The 18,908-nt window shown below is 31.7% G+C and overlaps 3 protein-coding genes across 4 annotated transcripts; 2 read left to right on the top strand and 1 right to left on the bottom strand.

Annotated features, from left to right (window-relative positions):
• Positions 1–1,433: 1,433 nt before the first annotated feature.
• LOC108771619 (acetyl-coenzyme A transporter 1) lies at positions 1,434–6,298 on the top strand. Its single transcript, XM_018536959.1, has 9 exons — positions 1,434–1,762; positions 2,804–3,093; positions 3,183–3,337; positions 3,426–3,619; positions 3,707–3,891; positions 3,972–4,089; positions 4,175–4,390; positions 4,469–4,644; positions 5,635–6,298. The coding sequence occupies exons 1-9, from the start codon at positions 1,544–1,546 to the stop codon at positions 5,654–5,656; spliced, it is 1,575 nt and encodes a 524-aa protein (XP_018392461.1). The 5' UTR covers positions 1,434–1,543; the 3' UTR covers positions 5,657–6,298.
• Positions 6,299–7,955: 1,657 nt separating this feature from the next.
• LOC108772173 (cationic amino acid transporter 4) lies at positions 7,956–12,081 on the bottom strand. 2 transcript variants are annotated; one of them, XM_018537672.1, is made up of 9 exons: positions 11,940–12,081; positions 10,731–10,979; positions 10,023–10,358; positions 9,531–9,777; positions 9,069–9,456; positions 8,630–8,852; positions 8,384–8,545; positions 8,150–8,251; positions 7,956–8,025 (listed from the first exon to the last, which is right to left on the bottom strand). In XM_018537672.1, the coding sequence occupies exons 1-9, from the start codon at positions 12,079–12,081 to the stop codon at positions 7,997–7,999; spliced, it is 1,878 nt and encodes a 625-aa protein (XP_018393174.1). In that variant the 3' UTR covers positions 7,956–7,996. The 2 variants fall into 2 exon arrangements, with proteins under 2 accessions (XP_018393174.1, XP_018393166.1); XM_018537664.1 differs by having other exon boundaries at positions 7,962–8,251.
• Positions 12,082–15,128: 3,047 nt separating this feature from the next.
• Positions 15,129–16,980, top strand: LOC108772197 (armadillo repeat-containing protein 1). The gene is made up of 4 exons (XM_018537691.1): positions 15,129–15,485; positions 16,010–16,345; positions 16,457–16,666; positions 16,813–16,980. Exons 1-4 carry the CDS (start codon positions 15,348–15,350, stop codon positions 16,978–16,980), a joined length of 852 nt encoding a protein of 283 aa, XP_018393193.1. The 5' UTR covers positions 15,129–15,347.
• The last annotated feature ends 1,928 nt before the right edge of the window (positions 16,981–18,908 follow it).

Below are 18,908 nucleotides of genomic sequence, written 5' to 3'. Positions count from 1 at the left end.
AATAATATATAATGTCAGACATTTTTTTGAAAAAATAATGTAATAGATAAAATCGTCTCATTATAATATGTTATCGTTTTGTCAATGTGACATTGATTGAATTTCTCGCATAATACTATAATTATTATCTATAAACAATGATTTTCACCTTCTTCTATAATATTTTCTTACCTAAGACATCATTTTACATGGTGTCAAGTCATATATATTGAACTATTTTTTTTGATACCATGACGATGAACGACAGTTTTGATGTTCATTTGACATCACTTTAACTGAGTTGTTTTCACTGGGCGAGTATCCTACCCCCTTCAGCGATTCTTGTTTATTTCAATGTAGATTAACTATATAATCTTGGTTTAATTTATTTTTTATTCTTCTTTAATTCTTAATATCTTAAGATGATATTTATAGTCTATTCTTGTTTAAGATTATCTTAATAAATAATATGTCTTAAAATTAAGAGATATCTACTAAAATATAATTCTCTAATTATTGGTTCATAATATCATAGATATAAAATTCGACTAATGCCCATTTCCATCAATGCAGATTAACTTTAATCTCGGTTCAATTTGTTTTTCATCTTTTTTTAATTCTAAAAATTAGAGAAAGCTTAACAGTAAGTTAAACCGAGATTAAAGTTAATCTGCATTGATGGAAACAGGCATAATTGTAAGTATAAGTCTTGACTTTATGTTTGTTTCTAGCAATACAGATTGACTTTTATCTTTGTTACCTAGGTTTTATTTTTTTTCTACTTCTAAAATTTAATAAAATCTAATAATAAAGAGTAAATTAAACCGAGATTAAAGGAAATTTATATTGGTAGAAATATACATTAGAACTAGGAAAAGGTAGAAGGTAAGTTAAACCAAGATTAGAGTTAATCTAGATTAGTAGAAATAGGCATTTATTGGTCAAATTAACCGTTGATTAAGTTAATCAGGAGCTTGGTCGAAGTCACCTCTAAAGCTTTATTTAACCTTCCCTCCAAACAACACCGTCTCACGCGAGGTGGCGCTACAGTACTTCGTCTGCCGTTGGCAGACACGTGACGTTGCACAGAAAAAACAAAGTTTATAACTGACGTGTCCTAATAAGAGGCAACGTGGCAACGCGACAGTGTTCGCTGTGTTTGGAGTTCTTGTTGTTCTCACTTTGCTTCTTGTATATTTTTGCCGTCGCAATGTCGATATAAACAGAAAAGTGAAAGACTGAATTTCACATTACCAACTGTCACTTTGGCATTTTATTTCTTTTTTAATCGTAACCGCGTACGGTGGCAAAAGGTTATGTATCCGCGATGATCGCGTCGTCAGCAACGACTCGACGTCGACCAGCGTGAGTGTTACTCGCTCGTTCACCGTCGTTTCTCCGAGAATTTGATCGTCGTCGATGCGACCCCACGTCGCGCGCATCCATTCGTCCACGATATGCGGTGACAAGCGGAGATTCTAACCTAATCGGTGATAACCTTGAAAATCACTCAGCGGTGCGTGAACGTGGCACGAGCGTGAATATTCGTTGCTGACTCACTCGTATGGATGTTAATATGAGGAGGAAACTCGACAAGGAGGATCGATCTGCAGAGGATGGCGTCGTCGACTCGAGCAGCAGCCAGGAGCCGTCTGATCTGCGGGGAGACGAGAAGAATATTGCGATTTTGTTCTTTTTATACCTGCTTCAGGGTATTCCATTGGGATTATGCGGCTCGATCCCTATGCTGTTGCAGAATAGAGGAGTTTCCTATCGCCAACAGGTATGTGAAAGCTTTCTTCCACAATTGTCCTAATTGTAAAAAGAAAACAATATGTGAATGTGCTTTTCAGCAAAAGATATAGTATAATACAGTGAATCATTATATCCTTGTAGTTCATCAATGTTAAACAAAAATGAAATGATTACACTGTAATATCTTTTGTTAGAAAGCACTGTGAGTGACATTAACCCTAGTTATAAATATTATAATAAATTTTTTTTTGTAATCTTGATACATATATACATTCGGGTCCTTAAGACCTCAACCATATTTGTTATTGTAATTTCCATAAAAATTGATACATATCAATTTTTTTTTAATCGATAGAGAATTGATTAAGGAACGAGTCTATAATGTATAGTATATTGATTTAGAAAATTGCACTGGAGTTTTTGGGGTTCCAGTGTATATAGCTAGGCTTAAGATATAGATAATAATTTCTTCAGTATTTGTGTATATATAAAATTCTTTACCAATCGTGTCATCGGTAAAGAATTATATCAATTATATATATATGTAAAGCGTTCCCAGGATGGCATTTACAGTATATTAGTAGCATCTTAAAACAGTCTTGAAATAAGAACTAACTATGAATACTGACTTATGATTGATTGTAACATCTTAAGATTATATTTAAAACATCCTTAAATATAAGAATTATCTATGAATACTAACCTGTGATTGTGTGTGCGCTTTACTTACAATATAGCTCTTTAATTGATGACATCTTAAGTCTGTGCTTAAGACAATCTTAAATATAAATATCAACTATGAATCCTGGTTATAATTAATTCTTATATTTGAGACTGTTAAGTACAATCTTAAAATAAGAACAAACTGTTTATACCGTCTTTAAAATGATATTAAAGATTGGACTCTCTGAATACTGTGGAACCTATTTGATAAAATAAGATAGATATATATATATATATATACTTTGTAAATTACAATATATTTAAAAGTTATAAATTGATTTAATAATAGTAAAAAAAATTTACATGGAAAGTAATATATCTTTTACATGTTTCTTTGTTGACACAGGCAGAATTTAGTTTTGTACAATGGCCATTTTCGTTGAAGCTCTTTTGGGCCCCCATAGTAGACTCCATTTTTTCCCAGAAGTTTGGAAGGAGAAAAACTTGGTTGATTCCCACTCAGTATTTAATGGGTTTATTCATGCTTCTTTTGTCCAATTATGTGAACCATTGGTTGGGAAAGGAACATGAGAAGCCTAATATTGAAATGTTGACTGCATTATTTTTCTCCTTAAACGTACTTGCTGCAACTCAGGATATTGTAGTAGATGGATGGGCACTTACAATGCTTAAAAGGTACTTTTGTGAAACATCTAAATCTTGTGTACATGCATCAGCAATATTTCCAAGCTTGAAGCCTGTTTAATTTTCATTTATTCCTCAAGGTGCAACGTTGGCTATGCATCTACCTGCAACAGTGTCGGCCAAACAGCGGGCTACTTTATTGGCTATGTTTTATTTATTTCGCTGGAGTCCGCTGAATTTTGCAACAGTTACTTGAGGTCGACCCCTTCTGATAAAGGCATACTAACTCTACCCGGTAAGAAAAGCCTAACAATTGAAAAGATTAATGTTCACATATATTAAATATATATTTGGATTGTATAACGAGGGTATTTTATTTTTAGGATTTTTATATTTCTGGGGCTGGACATTTATCATTACAACAACGTTTATTGCGTTATTCAAACACGAAGATAAAGGCAGAGTTTCAAAAGGCGTAGACTTAAACATGGATATTAAGCATGCATACAAGCTGCTATGGGACATAGTTAAATTACCAGCCATAAAGACCACGATTATATTTCTCTTGACTGCAAAGGTTGAATATTAATTAATTTACAATCATAATTTTGTAGCATAAGTAACATAAATTTCGTTGTGTTTACTTGATTGTTTTATTTTGCAGATCGGATTTTCAGCATGCGATGCTGTAACTAGTTTAAAGCTTATAGAAGCCGGTTTTCCGAGAGAGAAATTTGCTTTTATGGCCGTGCCTATGATACCATTGCAAATAATTTTACCACTAATAATCTCGAAATATACTGCTGGACCCAGACCTATGGATGTTTACATGAAAGCTATGCCTTATAGGTAATTAATATATAATTTATGTATGACAATAAATCATAAAGATTTTAATTGGATGACAGTTATAAATTTATGTGATACAGGTTGGCATTTGGCTTAATAGCGGCATGTTTGGTGTGGGTTACACCATTCATTGTAATCAATGGATATGTTCCAGTTTATTATTTTGTAGTATTGATAGGCTTATACTTCATACACCAGGTAAATATTATACAGAATATGAATTTCTTTAATCGTTGTTTAACTTGGACTTACTGATTGTATAATGCTTTTTATTATATTTTAGATTTCTGCAAGTAGTATGTTTGTGGCATCGATGGCTTTTTTTGCAAAAGTCAGCGATCCGGCAGTTGGCGGAACATACATGACATTACTGAATACTTTGTGCAATCTTGGTGGAAATTGGCCTGCCACGGCTGCGCTTTGGTTTGTCGATCCCTTAACATTTAGACAATGCAATACTGATTATGCAAATGACTGTAGCACGATTACGGAGAGAGAGGTAAGTTGCGACTATCTTTTTTAAAATTCTATTATATATAATATAAAGCATTAACATAATTATTTATTATATTTTCAGCTCTGTGCAAATACCAACAATGGTGTTTGTGTTATGCAACTCGATGGTTACTACATAGAAAGCATTCTTTGCTTAATAATAGGTTTCTCTTGGCTTAGATGGGGTCGTAGAAAAATTAATATATTACAAGCAAAACCGATGTCAGCGTGGAAAATTGTACTTACCCGTAACAACAGGTAACATATCAGCACAATGTTATAAATTCGTTAACATTGGTACCTGTAAAATTATTAGAAAATTATCTTCATCGCGTTGCATATACGGTGTATCCACTGTAGTTCCTCTAGATCAGATCGAATTATTAGGGTAATTTATTGTAATTTACCCGTAACAATTAACCATTACTATTTATGCTATCAAAAATGTCCACATTGAGATGTGTTAAAAGGAATTAATAATTTTGTGATTATTGCACTACAAATTAAGGTAAAGCTTAATCTAATTTATTTAAAACGATCATGTGTGTTGATTCACGGATTTCCATAGGAACTATATGGACACACTATATATTTATCCATATATGGGACATGTGCATACATCGTTTCCTATACGTTTACCAAGTGTTCCAGTTTAGAAAATATGCGTGAGGTGAATCGATAACGATCCATTCGCCTTAGAAGGCAATATCTATTATAATTATATATATATATATACACACACATATATATATACATATATATAGTGCAGGCCCCACTAAGAGGAAACGTAACATAATATCATAATATAATGTCAAGTAAACAACATTCCGTGCATAATTGAAAAGATCTCTAATAGTGTCATTCTTATTTCATTTGTGTGTGATTCGAGTTATGATCGAGATATGATTTAGTGATATTTAAAATATATATACAGAATATATAATATATATATTTAACATTAGTAAAATGTTATTTATTATATATAAGGAAATATGTATTGTATAACATACGTTTTTCCATATATATGCATATATATTTGTCATATATGCATATTTATTTATCAACGAATAAAATATTTTCCGAATGCGACGTATCACAACAGAAGCGGAATATATTTTTTTTATGAGACGTTATTATATGTATTATTTAGATAAAATTTGTATGCGCGCATAAACTCACAATTTGTTATCTCTCTGCGAACAGCGTATTTTATTTCAAATAATAATACTTTGCACGGAATACTTACAGATATTTCATAGAAGTTTTGTAAAACAGAAGACATGTGCGACGCATGTTCGCAGTTTATTGTAAATATATCTAAAAGTATTTTATGCATAAAGAACGCATGACGAAATACATAAACGCAGGATGTTAATAAAAATTTTCATATAAAAAGTTGGAGCTGATGTGTATATGTTTTATTTCAACTTTTTTGTACTTTCCTGACGGCAATATAGAGAAATAAACACAGTCACAGCCATGAAGACGAAATATCAGGTATGAATATGAGTAATCAGATATAGTCACTTCAAATATATATATGGATAGACGTTACTCGTGTGGATATTATAACAGTTAATGTGTTGCATGAGAACAATATTGTACATAACGACACAATTACGAGTATATTACATTTTGTATTAGTTTTGAGAAATTCAAGCGTGCGTGTGCGTGTGCGTGTGTGTGTTTTCGGTTTATACACAATTATTTTATCTATCTACATGCAAGATTTTGTATCAAGTTTCAGTAATTGAAGAAAGATACGAAGAATTACGCTAAGAAATATTTTTGTAAATAAAAATTGGACTTTTAATAATTTGTTTGTTAATGTTCCAGTTCGAGATCACTTTATACATGAATTCGCATTATAATTGCAATAATTGTCAATTGCAAAATATATCACTCATTTGCTGCCACGACACAACTAGCAAAATAGTTTTTCAGAAAGTTTGAATGTTTTGAATCATTAAAATTTTGTAATATTAATTTTGAAATGTTTATTTTCCCTTTGTGTGTGTTTTCCTTTTTCTTTTTTGCAAATAATTTAAAAATTAGAATTTTTAAGCTATGTCATTGTGATAAATGAGCAATATTTCGGTCTATGTTGCTTTGAAGACTTACACTGCTAATCTATATTTATCATTTATTTTTACATCAAAAAATATAAACAATTCTTATAATAATAAATTCAACTGGAAACTAAACTATACATTGTTTAAGCATGCCCGTTGTTATAGCACCTTAACAATATTTATCATTAACACATCGATATTACGTATATTATTACATGGATTTTTTCCATGTAACACCATGCGATTATACTCGTCATGTACAACACATATGTACATAATGCACACAAATTGTAGATTGATAAAATTAATAAATAATTATAGATTAATAAATAATAATACATCACTCAAATAGTATTGATTACAGACATAATGTTCTTGGTATCAGTAGAAATCTTTCATGAAGCACGTGTTGCGTCCTAATTATCTCTTTGAACTTTACATTATAAATTGAGTGATAAATTAAAAGAGTAACACATATTTTTAACATATAAATTATTTTAATCTAAACAATTGTTCTAAAAATGAATCTATTATGAGATTCATAAATTCTTTATTATCTATCCGTTTCGCGAAGTCACAATTCTAGATTCAATTGTGCGAACGTGAGTTTATGTCAAATGAGAATATATTTATTGAAGTTATTTATTAAATTTTAATACAATTAATAACAAAATAGCTTTTGGTCATTTTTGTCATGATGAAACAAATATTTTTTTATCGCGGTATTCTTAATCGATACTTATATTAAATAAAGCTATACGCGAAATGGAAGTTCAATGACTTCTCGTTGATGTTTGAATTTGTGCGTAGTAAAACATAAAATAAATGAACTAAGACTCTCCAAGTTCATACTAGCAACATAATTGTCGCGTTCAGCAGATTCAACTGTTACGGAACGAATCCGTGAGCGCTCATTGCTATTGGTGTATTCTTTTAGAATTTTAGATCATCCAATAGTAGCAATTGCTCACGGATCCGTTCCGCAACAGTTGAGTCTGCTGAACGAGACCAAGGTTTCACAAATCATATTATTTAATCCTGCGATAATAATAATAATAGTCATTTAAAAAGCGATAATATTCGCTGATCGAGTTAAAAAGTAAAAATACGAGCTTAAGAGATATAGGAATTGCTGTGATTAGTCAAACTAGATAAAGCTAAGTACCAAAAATAGATTTTTATACCAGATAAAACTTTCTCGAGCAAACTTCGAAATGTACGAGTTAAAAAATCCTCAAAGGTCGTATTTACAAAATATATTCCATAAACTTTGAATTTCAAGCAACATGTAAAGTGGAGCCGCTTAAGTAAGAAATGTGTGGCAAATAAACGAAAAATACAGAATAGATTTTATATATAAGATAGTATTATGGCATTTAAATAGGCGAATATATACATATACATCAATTATATGCATTAACTTATAAAAAAAATATTAAATATATTAAATGTGTTGTATTTTTATATATAATTTGCATTGCATACATATAATATATCGTTGTTGACAGCTTAAACATTATTTCAATTTTAAATTTTAATTAGCTACTTCCGCGGCTCCACTGGCGAACTAGAAAAGGAAAACAATTGATAAAAATGTATAACTTATTTCTAGTCAACACATTCCTTATCGTTCAAAACAGGTGTTTTATCATTCTTTGGACTAACTCGTAACGTAGATCCCCACTTTGTACCTTTTTCAGCTTCTGAGGTGGCCATTAGAACGGAATACGAGTTTGGAGTAGCGATGGCTTCTTTACTGTAGTAAAGGCCGTATAGACAGTAGATTGAAATTCCTAAAAAAAAGAACCAAAGAAATTAGACAAATTGGGATTTATTGAATTTAAATTTATAGCATATTCGGTATTTTGTGTTTAAAATTTATATCTTATTTATACGACTAATGTCGTGTATCATAATCAACGTGCCGAGTATCATCCATATGAGAAATCGTAGCCACGTCAGTATCGATAGATGCACTATCAGACACATATTGAACAGAATGCTTAACGCAGGTAGCAAAGGTACCAACGGTACTTGAAATTCTCCAGTGGGTGGATTTTGCTTGTAGGCGTTAATTAGGAAAAGACCTATGAGCAAGCAACAAACGAATAAAATTGAATACAATATTCGTTCTTTCATGCTAAAAATCGAAAAAATTGAGATAAGCTTACTCCCGATTGGTAGTGGAAGATAGGATGCTGTAAAGAGATATTCGCCCATCGAGAGTTGGAATTTTGCTTCGAATGCTACCAATAATAGAACACCAAGATAGCCGCAGACTATTGTATAGATAGCCACACAAATGGTTATGACATGTCGAGTATCACAATCATCTAGCCATTCTTCCATCCAGACGTATTGCGGCTTAAATTTGCTGAATTGTTTGTACTGCACCTACTCGATACAAATAATGATTTATATTAATAATATTATCTAGAAAATCTAAGAATCACCTGGCGTAATATTTTATTATGGCGAAATTTATAGATACTTTGTCGAAATGTGCATTTTATAGAAACTAAATATTTTGAAATTATATCACACCGTAACTATGGCGTCATCATACATTTTAATAAAGCAATTTTATTAAAGCATTCGCGGCGCACTCACTTCGGATTTCATAGATGCCATGCTGCAGGAGTCTACTTCCTCCATAGATGACGAGGAGCAACCACTGCTTAACGTACCGACGCTAGATTCATCGGAGGATCGCTCGGGCACATACCTCAACAGAATAACGCTAATTGCCACAACAGTATACGCGAGCAGAGTCCCGATCGACATAAACTCCACTAGATATTTGAGATCAAATAGTAAAGCAATTAAGGCACTAAGCAGTCCACTTATGATCAAATTGTACACTGGCACTTGCGTGCGCTCGCTAATTCGACCGAGAAAGCCGAATAACAGACCATCCTTTGCCATGGAGTACATTGTTCTTGGAAGGGAGAACAGAGATCCAAAAAGAGTCGTCGTCATTCCGCAAAGGGCACCCACGCTGCACACAAAACAATTTTCAATTAGTGCATTTTAAGAATTAATTAAATCAGAAATTAAAGTAAAATTGCTCACCTTATTACATATTTAGCCCATGGAATTCCTCTGGATGAAAAAGCTTCCGGAAAAGCGGCGACAGAATTAATCTCCCAATATGGTACGACTAAAGTCAGAGCCCCGCTGACCAGCATGTATCCAACAGTTACTATCGCCATCGAGAGTATCGTCGCCAGCGGAATGCTTCGTCCTGGATTGCGAGCCTCCTCTCCGGAAGCCGCAATCGAATCGAAGCCGACGTAGGCATAGAAACACGTTGCTGCACCTGCATCAAGGATCTTAATATATATAATTCCTTTCATTCGGTAAATACCACATGTACAGAATAATATAAACCATTTTCCTTGTATTACGTAATGTATATGTTTATACAATGTGTGTAATTTCTATTAAGTTCGTAATTATCGGACAATTAAGTATTTAATAACTGGATAATTAAGTATTTAATAACAAAATCCACTTACCGTTTTGCATCGTGTTTGTTCGACCGATCTATTCTAATTAACTCACCTTTCATTACACCGCTGGCACCAAATGGGAAAAAACCACCGTTTTGGCTGCTCCAGTTCGTAAGGTCCGCGTAATAAATACTCAAAGCAATGACCAGTCCCATCACCGCAAGGTTGACGATGGTCAGTAACGAGTTCACCGTCGCTGAGGTCTTCACTCCGAACCCCAAAAGCATCGCGTAAGCCAAACATAATCCACTGGCCAGGAAATCCGGGACGATGCTCAACGGCTTTATCATGGTCCAGTCACCCGTCACTTCGCGAGTATAATTGCTAATCGCACCATCTAATAATGAATCCACATATCCACTCCAAGCCCTCGCCACAGACGCCGCGCCTAATTAGTACGATAAAAAATACTTTCATTAATTATCAATTTAATTTAATTTTTTCTCTTGTTACTAATTACGCCAATTTGATATTTTATCCTGAGATAAAGAGAATTCTCATATTTACAATTTACAAAAAAAGATGTACATTTTCTTAGTATTTCTGAAATGTTCCATTCGTATAGCTAAGAAACTTTTTAAAAAGTATATTATTAAATCATACAGAAATTGCGAAAGATTTCGAAATGTATATAGTATATAAAAATTTTGAAAAATTATATAAAAAATTCGAAGAAAAATAAAGTTTTTCAGAATTTTAGCTAATTCATATTTTCTTTTCTGTTAATCCTTCAGATTTTGTACGAGAAACAGGCTCGTACCGATCAAATGCTCCATGATGAGGGTCCATCCTATGAGAAAGGCCGAAAGTTCACCGACGGAGACGTAAGTATAGACGTACGCGCTACCCGCCTTCGGCACTCGAGCAGCCAATTCGGCGTAACAAAGCGCAGCCAAAATGGAAGCGAAGCCAGCCACAAGAAAGCTAATAACTACTCCGGGTCCAGCGGCGTCGTGCGCAACCGTTCCCGTCAGTACATAAATTCCGGCGCCGACCATATGACCCACACCTAAAAACAATGAAAATTATGCATATATGCATATATACAACTTAATAACAATTTGCTGAATATCGAATTTATCAAATTTGTTGCTCGGCAAATTACAACCAACATTTTGTTGAGGATATATATATATATAATACATATATATATGTATTATATATATATATATCCTCAACAAAATGTTGGTTGCAATTTACCGAGCAACAAATTTGATAAATTCGATATTCAGCAAATTGTTATTAAGTTGTGTGATTTAATTTTGGTCGATTAATTTTTGCCGTCAATTTGTTGTTAAATTATCAGCAAGCTTAATTTGCACAATTTTGATATCAATTTATTCTCGTGTATAGCAAATTGTTGCATATATATATCTATTTGCTACCAATTGTTGACATCATTAATATAATAAAATCTGCATAAAATTTTGGTGCCTTCAATAAAATTTGTTTTCTACAGATCTCATTGAGTATAAATACAGGACTGTGATTAATATTAACATTATTATAATAAATAAATTAAATTAATTATATTAATATTATTGTAATTAACATTATTAACTGTTAAAAGAATAAATTTCAATTCAAACGTAATTCTTCTATAAAGCAGCTTCATAATTATTTTTATTAATAGTTCGTATCATACCGTTGCCTAACGCGATATATCTCACTCAAGGCTATTATTCCGGACTATTACGCTTATCATTACCGCGATAATGCACGCGTATGTAATGGCAAACTACATATCGCTCGCATCATGTCACATATAAAGAATAACACAATAATAATAATAATATAAATATATTTACTATATATAAAAATAAATTGTATAAAAAGGTAAATAATAAAACTTAAAAGCAATTTGAATACAATGAAGTAAAGAGTACATTATCTGGAAGAATATTTTCTTTTATATATAATCCGTCACAAAGTCGGTTTGTTTAAGCTGTAATTATAAAAGTATATTCACCGAGCAACGTGATGTCGAAGGTGGAAAGACATCTCTTCATCGGGGTTTCGAGCAAATCGCCTTCCAGCTTTTTCCGGCGGCACATCTTATTGTACATGCCGGACATAACATGACTCAGGATCATCTTGCGAACCGACGGCATGATGACAGGTCCTGAAACAGATTCCAATTCCCGGCTTACCGGACCATATTCTGCTTAGTCGGAGAGGAAAAAAATTATTCAATTACGTTGTTTAAATAAAAAATGTTTTCGAATGTACTTTATTTGTCGAGAGAGTCTCGGATTGGATAAAACGTGCGCTGCGCGACAAATTTCCATTAAGTAAAAATAAAGTAAAATCGATAATTAAAACTCTGTATATGGTGTTTCAACACAATATGTCACGGCGGTGACAAGTAGCAACGGTGAACACGACGCATATACACGCACTTCCGCGGCAGACGATCGATAAAAGGACGATCCTGGAGTATCCCAAGGGCACATCGAAATGCAGCGGAATGTATTCATGGTGTGGCAAAGCGTACTTACGTTGTAATTACACGGACATTCAACGACGAGACCGTCGACTCGGTCGACTACGTTACGGTGGATTGTGCAACCACTGTAGATGCCGAGGGGATCGTAAGGCTCGCGATATAAAGGATAAGGGATGTTATATTCTTGCGAATGCGCAGTAGATAGCCAATCAGAAACCGGTTCTAAATGTTAAAAAGCAACATTTTGCTGCTAGCATTAATACAACTAAGAGAACGGGACTAAATGAGAAATTAAAAATAGATTCTAATTAAATATATTGTTTTTAAATTAAGTTTCCGCATGGGTATTTTATTAACGATTTAAACTGCGTTGTTCCATCTTTCGATAAACTTTACCCTGCTGCCTTACTCTTACTTTTTTGGTCTAAAAAGAATATAATTGACAAAAAATGACACTAATTAAAATATTAAGGCTGTTTCAAATTTACTACCAGCGCTGAAAACGCTATAGTTTACGTTACGTGCACTATAAATTTTCAATACAATCAATTTGGAACATTAAGTTAAGAACAGCAATTTAAAAAATTTCTAGAATTTTAAATCGCAGATGAAATTAAATTGCAAATATTTAAAACTTCAAAAATCAAAAGCTTAAATAAACATCAAAGATAATTATATTATAGAAAAATATATCGAATCAATATATCGAATATTAGTTTCAAAAGTTGTATTTATTAGATACAAATTTTTTTTCATTATTTATATCAATATGAATAGAACTAGGGCTATTATAGAATCAAATCAGCCACACACACTCTAAAAGTGAAAACTTGAAGCTTCAAAGACAGATAATTTTAATTTTTAATTATATCCAGAAAATATAATTAGAGAATATAGATACGAAATAATCAAAATCAAAATTCCAAGCACAACTTCTGAATAGCTTTATTTATAATATTGTTATTTAAGTTCACTTTCATTATAACTGTAATTCTATTTTGTGTATTAATAGGATTACTTGATATATTTTAATTTTTACACTGATCCACTTTTCGCTGTCTCCTTACGAGGATATGGTGTCGTTTGTTTTATAAAAAAAATCTTTTTTTTTTTATATATACATATGCACTATAATGACTTCGTATCAGTTCCACAGAATAAAAACTTCTTTTCTACAATTAAAGTATACATGCTATATATATAATGTATCTGATTTTGGTGTATTTTGTGTCTAAAACAGAAAAAAGTAAGCAAAATTGTACAGATTTCTTTAACACTTTTTATCTTAATGACGATCAATTGTTACTGTTAATTTACCGAAACATTTCACGCTGCAGCATTAATAAATTACTAATCAGCAATCAGTCTTAATTCTTTATAATTCGATATACATATATTTTACATTGTTTTAGTCGATGATGGGGTATATATTACAAACATTTACATCATAATATTAGAAATAGTAGGATTTAAATATATTTTTCAAAAATTAATTATTTTTAATGCCTTTTATTAGTATATCGATCGTTTTATTTATAAATTATATTATACAATATTAAATGAAATCTAATATTTCCAGCTTCCTTATCTTTAATGAAACATATAATTTTAATAACACTTTGTAATAATATCTATAATAACAATTAAGATGTTTGATAATTGATAATTAATAATTAAGATACAGATATAATTATACAAGATAATCATAGTAAAATTGATATATTAATAATAAATGTTTAATATTTGATAACAAAATGATAATCATGCAATACATAATAATACAAAAATTAATCGGTATTCACAATCTTATTTTAAAATCGCCTTCAGTAATGTCTTAAAATGCTAATGCAGCCTTTTGTTGAGACTCAACTTTGAGATACAATAAGAGGCTTGTTCTTTTTGCCTGCACTGTCTGAACTAGTGCACACAGTACAATAAGTGGAAATGAAACAAATATCTGTTTCGCTTTCATTTATTACACTGTGGGCACAGTGCAGAGAAAAAGAACAGGCCTAATATATATGCGTCTATATAGATTTACTCCGTATCGAAATGCATATAGAAAAACAAAACTATGACAATAATTATGAAAGGAAAACAAAATCAAATGATGATAATTAATCATGCAATACATAATGTGCTCGAATATTTAACAATACATATTTAGAATTTAGATTCAATATGCATTGCGTGTATATATAGGCGCACGCCTGGAGTATACATATGTATATCGCGTGTCCACAAATTTACTCCAATATCGACGCTTTTGGCTTGACGTTGCATCTTTAACTTATTATTTATTATAATATATATCTATCACGTTTTGCACTCATCTACGATCATAAATTGCATGCAAGCAAACGTAACAGAAATTTAACGAACTGAATAATTATCGTTTTTTTTAACCACATATAGTTACGTTACGATATCCCTTGGATTAGTAAATCGGTTATCTACAATCATCCACGATCCACGATTGTCAAAAAACGACCAATTTCTTCATCCCTTCTCCTCCGTACCAATAAAAGAATATTTAGAAGGTTCGATACCTAAATAAGATAAGAGACGATATTGATCAGTATAAATAACTGGCATGCGAGGACATGTCTCGATTGGTTTAAATCAGATGTTAAATGTGAAAATCTGAAGTTCCCTTTCATTCGCGCCATTCGCAGTACATTCCAATGTTGGCTCCTCGGCGATTCTGCGGATAAGGTTAGAACACACGAATCTCAGGTTGACGCCGTTGCGACATAATAACGGTCGGAGAAAGTGGTGAAATTACTTCGTCGCTTTTCCCCTGCGAGATGGGGACGAGAATTTACGCTGGAAACTAAGTCGCAGCTTGCTTTCGTTATTAAAAAGGAAAATCGTATCTAGCCGCGCACGAATCTCAAACGTAGTTTAATGTCAACGTAACATTTGTGGACGATGGACGGAGAGGATTCCGTAGATGTAGACGAGGTCGTAGACGTGGTCATAGACGTAGATCCGCGGGAGCTGCAAGAGACTCTACAAACGTATAGGAAGCTCGCAGACGATTTCGCGAATCACGATACGATTCTGAAGGTAAATATACTCCAGAAGTCCAGATCATGAAAATGAAACAAAGATAGATTCCAGATAGCCAATTCTATTGAAAATCTTACACAAAGTGTCTCGTAAATTTCTCCGGCGAAATGCTAGTGAAAACGTAAATCAATTAACAAAATACTCGTTCAAAAGTATTTATCCATCACTTATCAAAGTTTTGTATGTCTTTTATATGTCTAAATTCTATTTTAATTCTACTGGTTAAATTCAATATCTAAAAGATTAGGAAGGAAAATTGAAACTTACTTTTCTTAATTTTTAATTAAGGAAGATAGTATGGGCGAATGCTTTTGAGTGTATGACAAATTTTAATAACAGAAACTGATATAATCTACTATTATATTATGCAACAAGACAATCAGACTTTGCTGGTCAAACAGCTTTAAGTCAACCTGTCATAATGTCCTGCTTAAATCTGCTGCTTAAGTTAACGTTACTATTAAGATTTTGTTTACTGTATATATTATTGCTGATCTATGATTATTTGTGATTTATTACAGGATAAGACAGTCCTGTCATACATAGCGTACGTCTTAGAAGTACCTGATTTAGATGTGGTTAATTTAGCTCTGGACATTTTGGAGATATTTGTTAAGAATGTAGACAATTATATACATATTACGTCTACTTTTGGTGTACGTGAATCCTTGGAGGCAATTATTAACAAGTATAGCTTGAATGAACCAAAGACAGCTGGACGAGCGCAGTACATCAAAGATGACATAGAACGTATGAAACCACCTATATATAATTTACGCAGTCGTTGTAGGCGAGTTATAGAGCCCAAAAAGTTGAGGACACATGTAATAGTTTTACATGTTCAAGGTTTATTACCAGTAAGTACTAATTGTATCTATCTTAGTTTATTAATATTATGTGTGAGAAAATAATTATAAAAATATAGCTATACATTCGAGAGTGTAATAAAATAATTGAAATATAATTAGGAGACTAGAGCCGAGTTGGAAGGGATATTAATAAGAATTGAAGGTCTCATTTCGCTTGTTGTCGATGTAGAGCACCAACGTGTAACTATGCGCACTTTGAATTATGTCACCGCGAAACAGATTGCGGAAGCAATCGACAAACATACTGATAATATGGAAGCAAGATTGGTTATGAAAAACAAATTTAATCAAGAGTTTCTCATAACGTTGGTAAGGATTATTACTTATTATAACTGTTACTGTGATTTATAATTTGTTTTAACAGGCGTGTATGTTTTATATTTTAATATAATTTTCGTTTCTAAAAAGTTAAACACAATATCATGTTGAATATATGAATATGATGAATCTTTCAGATACAAGTAGGCGATACTGACAGTGAAGGCTTGCCTGATTACTTGCCCGAGGAGGAAGAAGAAGATGATAAGGAGGGAGTTGTGTCATTATTTACTGGTTTAAAACAAAGCGCTTCATCTTTATATAAATCTACCACAGAGTTTCTAAGTAATTCATTCTATTGGTAGAATTTTTAACTGTAAAAAAGATTGTCATTATAGTTTTATTTATTTGAAATTAATTATTGTTTGCCTGTCTCTTTAAAGAAGAGATGAAAACAATTCATGTGAATAGAATACATTACCTCAATAGATATATAACAAAGAAAAAGACTTATGAGATATTTTTTAGCTATGATCAGTTGATTGTAATTATTTAAGAATTTCTCACACTTTTATCAAGATGTTCATAATTAATAATGACTAAAGGAATGCCATTAATCGTAAAAATCAAAATTAATTGATTTTTACGATTTTTTAATAAATAATGCTTTGTATTCTCTTCATCTGTCTCGATAGAAAATTGACATGTACAAACAGACTTTTAAGTCTATATTTGTAAAAAGAGGAGACATATTTTATGTGTATACAAAATAACTTTCTTATTTTTTGTATTTTGACAATTGTGCATGTTGTACCTAATGATTTAACACATATAAACCCATTATGTATACAGATGCGGATCTTATATTACGATCTTAGAGACTTCTAATCGAATTCTAATATGATAATATGTAAATAAGTAAATTCCAATGTGTGCTACATATGCACACTGAAGATCTGGCATTTAATTAAATTAACAACTTTTATTCATATAAATGAGATTTTATAAAATCTCATTTACAATTCTAATGTGTAAAATGTTGGATTAGATGTAGATATTGAATATATGTGATACAATTATTCAACCCATAATACAGCTTTTGCAATCAAATAATGAAACAAAAGAATTCTAAAACTTAACTTTTCAATTATTTCAAGGCTTGTCTATATAATCTAAAATAAGTTTATTTAGATGACGTATTCATGAATTTTTCTTCGTAAAATAAACAAGTGATTCTTTAAATAATCGTTGGAATAGCGTATGTCGATATACCACGATTTACTTTAACTCAAATAAAATAATCGTATACAATCATTGAAAAATTATTCAAAATTATATATTTAAGATACTCTTCTTTTTGAATATTGTTATATTTCAGTTGTTCACATAATCTTTATATGCGACGCAATACATATATTGGATTTGTACAAAGAATAAAATATAAAATGTTGTGTAAATCAACTTTATTTTATAACACAAATTTTGTGTACTGCTTCTATTATTATATAATAATAGAACTAGTCAGTTTTTTAGCTGCCACTGCACAAAAAGGAACAATTTATGCAACTACTCGCATAAGTATGATGGATACAATACGTATGATTACTACAAAGTACATCTCTCTCTATTTATAATATGCCTTTTAAATTATTTCGTTCAGATGAGCACATCAAAATCGTTATTCTACTTTATACTTTTACGCTTATTCGCTAAGTTCCCGTTGTATTGTCTATATTTACAGATACAGATGTATATAATTGTCATTAAGGCAATTTGAGTTTCAAAGCAGGTACAATAGATGGATGCAAAACATCATTTCTTTCCTGTAATCGAGTAAACGAAATAGTTCGTAGACATATGCGTATGGAACAGAGAGATAGAACTTACAATAATTATATTAGTACCAGTAGTTCGCGGAATGAGTATGAGGTTCGCGTGCAGTCCAGTGCTATTGTTGAGCTTCGTTTTGAAACTCGCGTAACCTGCACCACTATTTGACTATTTCGCGCAATACAACTCACTTCTTAAACTATACATTAAATGCTTAGGCTGAAATCAATAAGTACATAGTCATTATAGACTTACGCTCTCTGACTCTTGTTGGCTGTGAAGTAAAAAAAAAGAATTAAGTTTCTTACGTATGAGCATATGTCTTGGAAAATACATACGATAGTACAATATGTACCCTCCTATTGTAAATATATAATAACTTCCGAGGAAGGAAGTTTCGCATTTTTGTATTTTTCCTTTTCAATTTTTGCCTAACATCTTCGTATCCATAATATATTGCAAA

Source organism: Cyphomyrmex costatus, unplaced genomic scaffold (genome assembly GCF_001594065.2).
Source record: "Cyphomyrmex costatus isolate MS0001 unplaced genomic scaffold, Ccosl1.0 scaffold100, whole genome shotgun sequence".
Lineage (NCBI taxonomy): Eukaryota > Metazoa > Arthropoda > Insecta > Hymenoptera > Formicidae > Cyphomyrmex > Cyphomyrmex costatus.
The sequence above is the reverse complement of the archived record's forward strand: the minus strand, read 5'-3'. Positions and strand labels throughout refer to the sequence as shown.

Excerpts from the sequence above, each read along its gene's own strand:
- LOC108771619 (XM_018536959.1), top strand. The coding sequence starts at position 1,544 with ATGGATGTTAATATGAGGAGGAAACTCGACAAGGAGGATCGATCTGCA. Across the intron at positions 3,338-3,425 it reads AGGCATACTAACTCTACCCG|GATTTTTATATTTCTGGGGC; the intron begins GTAAGAAAAGCC and ends TTTTATTTTTAG. Across the intron at positions 4,090-4,174 it reads GCTTATACTTCATACACCAG|ATTTCTGCAAGTAGTATGTT; the intron begins GTAAATATTATA and ends ATTATATTTTAG.
- LOC108772173 (XM_018537664.1), bottom strand. The coding sequence starts at position 12,081 with ATGCCGTCGGTTCGCAAGATGATCCTGAGTCATGTTATGTCCGGCATG. Across the intron at positions 8,853-9,068 it reads TGGCATCTATGAAATCCGAA|GTGCAGTACAAACAATTCAG; the intron begins GTGAGTGCGCCG and ends TGTATCGAGTAG. Across the intron at positions 8,546-8,629 it reads TCTTCCACTACCAATCGGGA|GTCTTTTCCTAATTAACGCC; the intron begins GTAAGCTTATCT and ends GCTTGCTCATAG.
- LOC108772197 (XM_018537691.1), top strand. The coding sequence starts at position 15,348 with ATGGACGGAGAGGATTCCGTAGATGTAGACGAGGTCGTAGACGTGGTC. Across the intron at positions 16,346-16,456 it reads ATGTTCAAGGTTTATTACCA|GAGACTAGAGCCGAGTTGGA; the intron begins GTAAGTACTAAT and ends AAATATAATTAG. Across the intron at positions 16,667-16,812 it reads AAGAGTTTCTCATAACGTTG|ATACAAGTAGGCGATACTGA; the intron begins GTAAGGATTATT and ends TGAATCTTTCAG.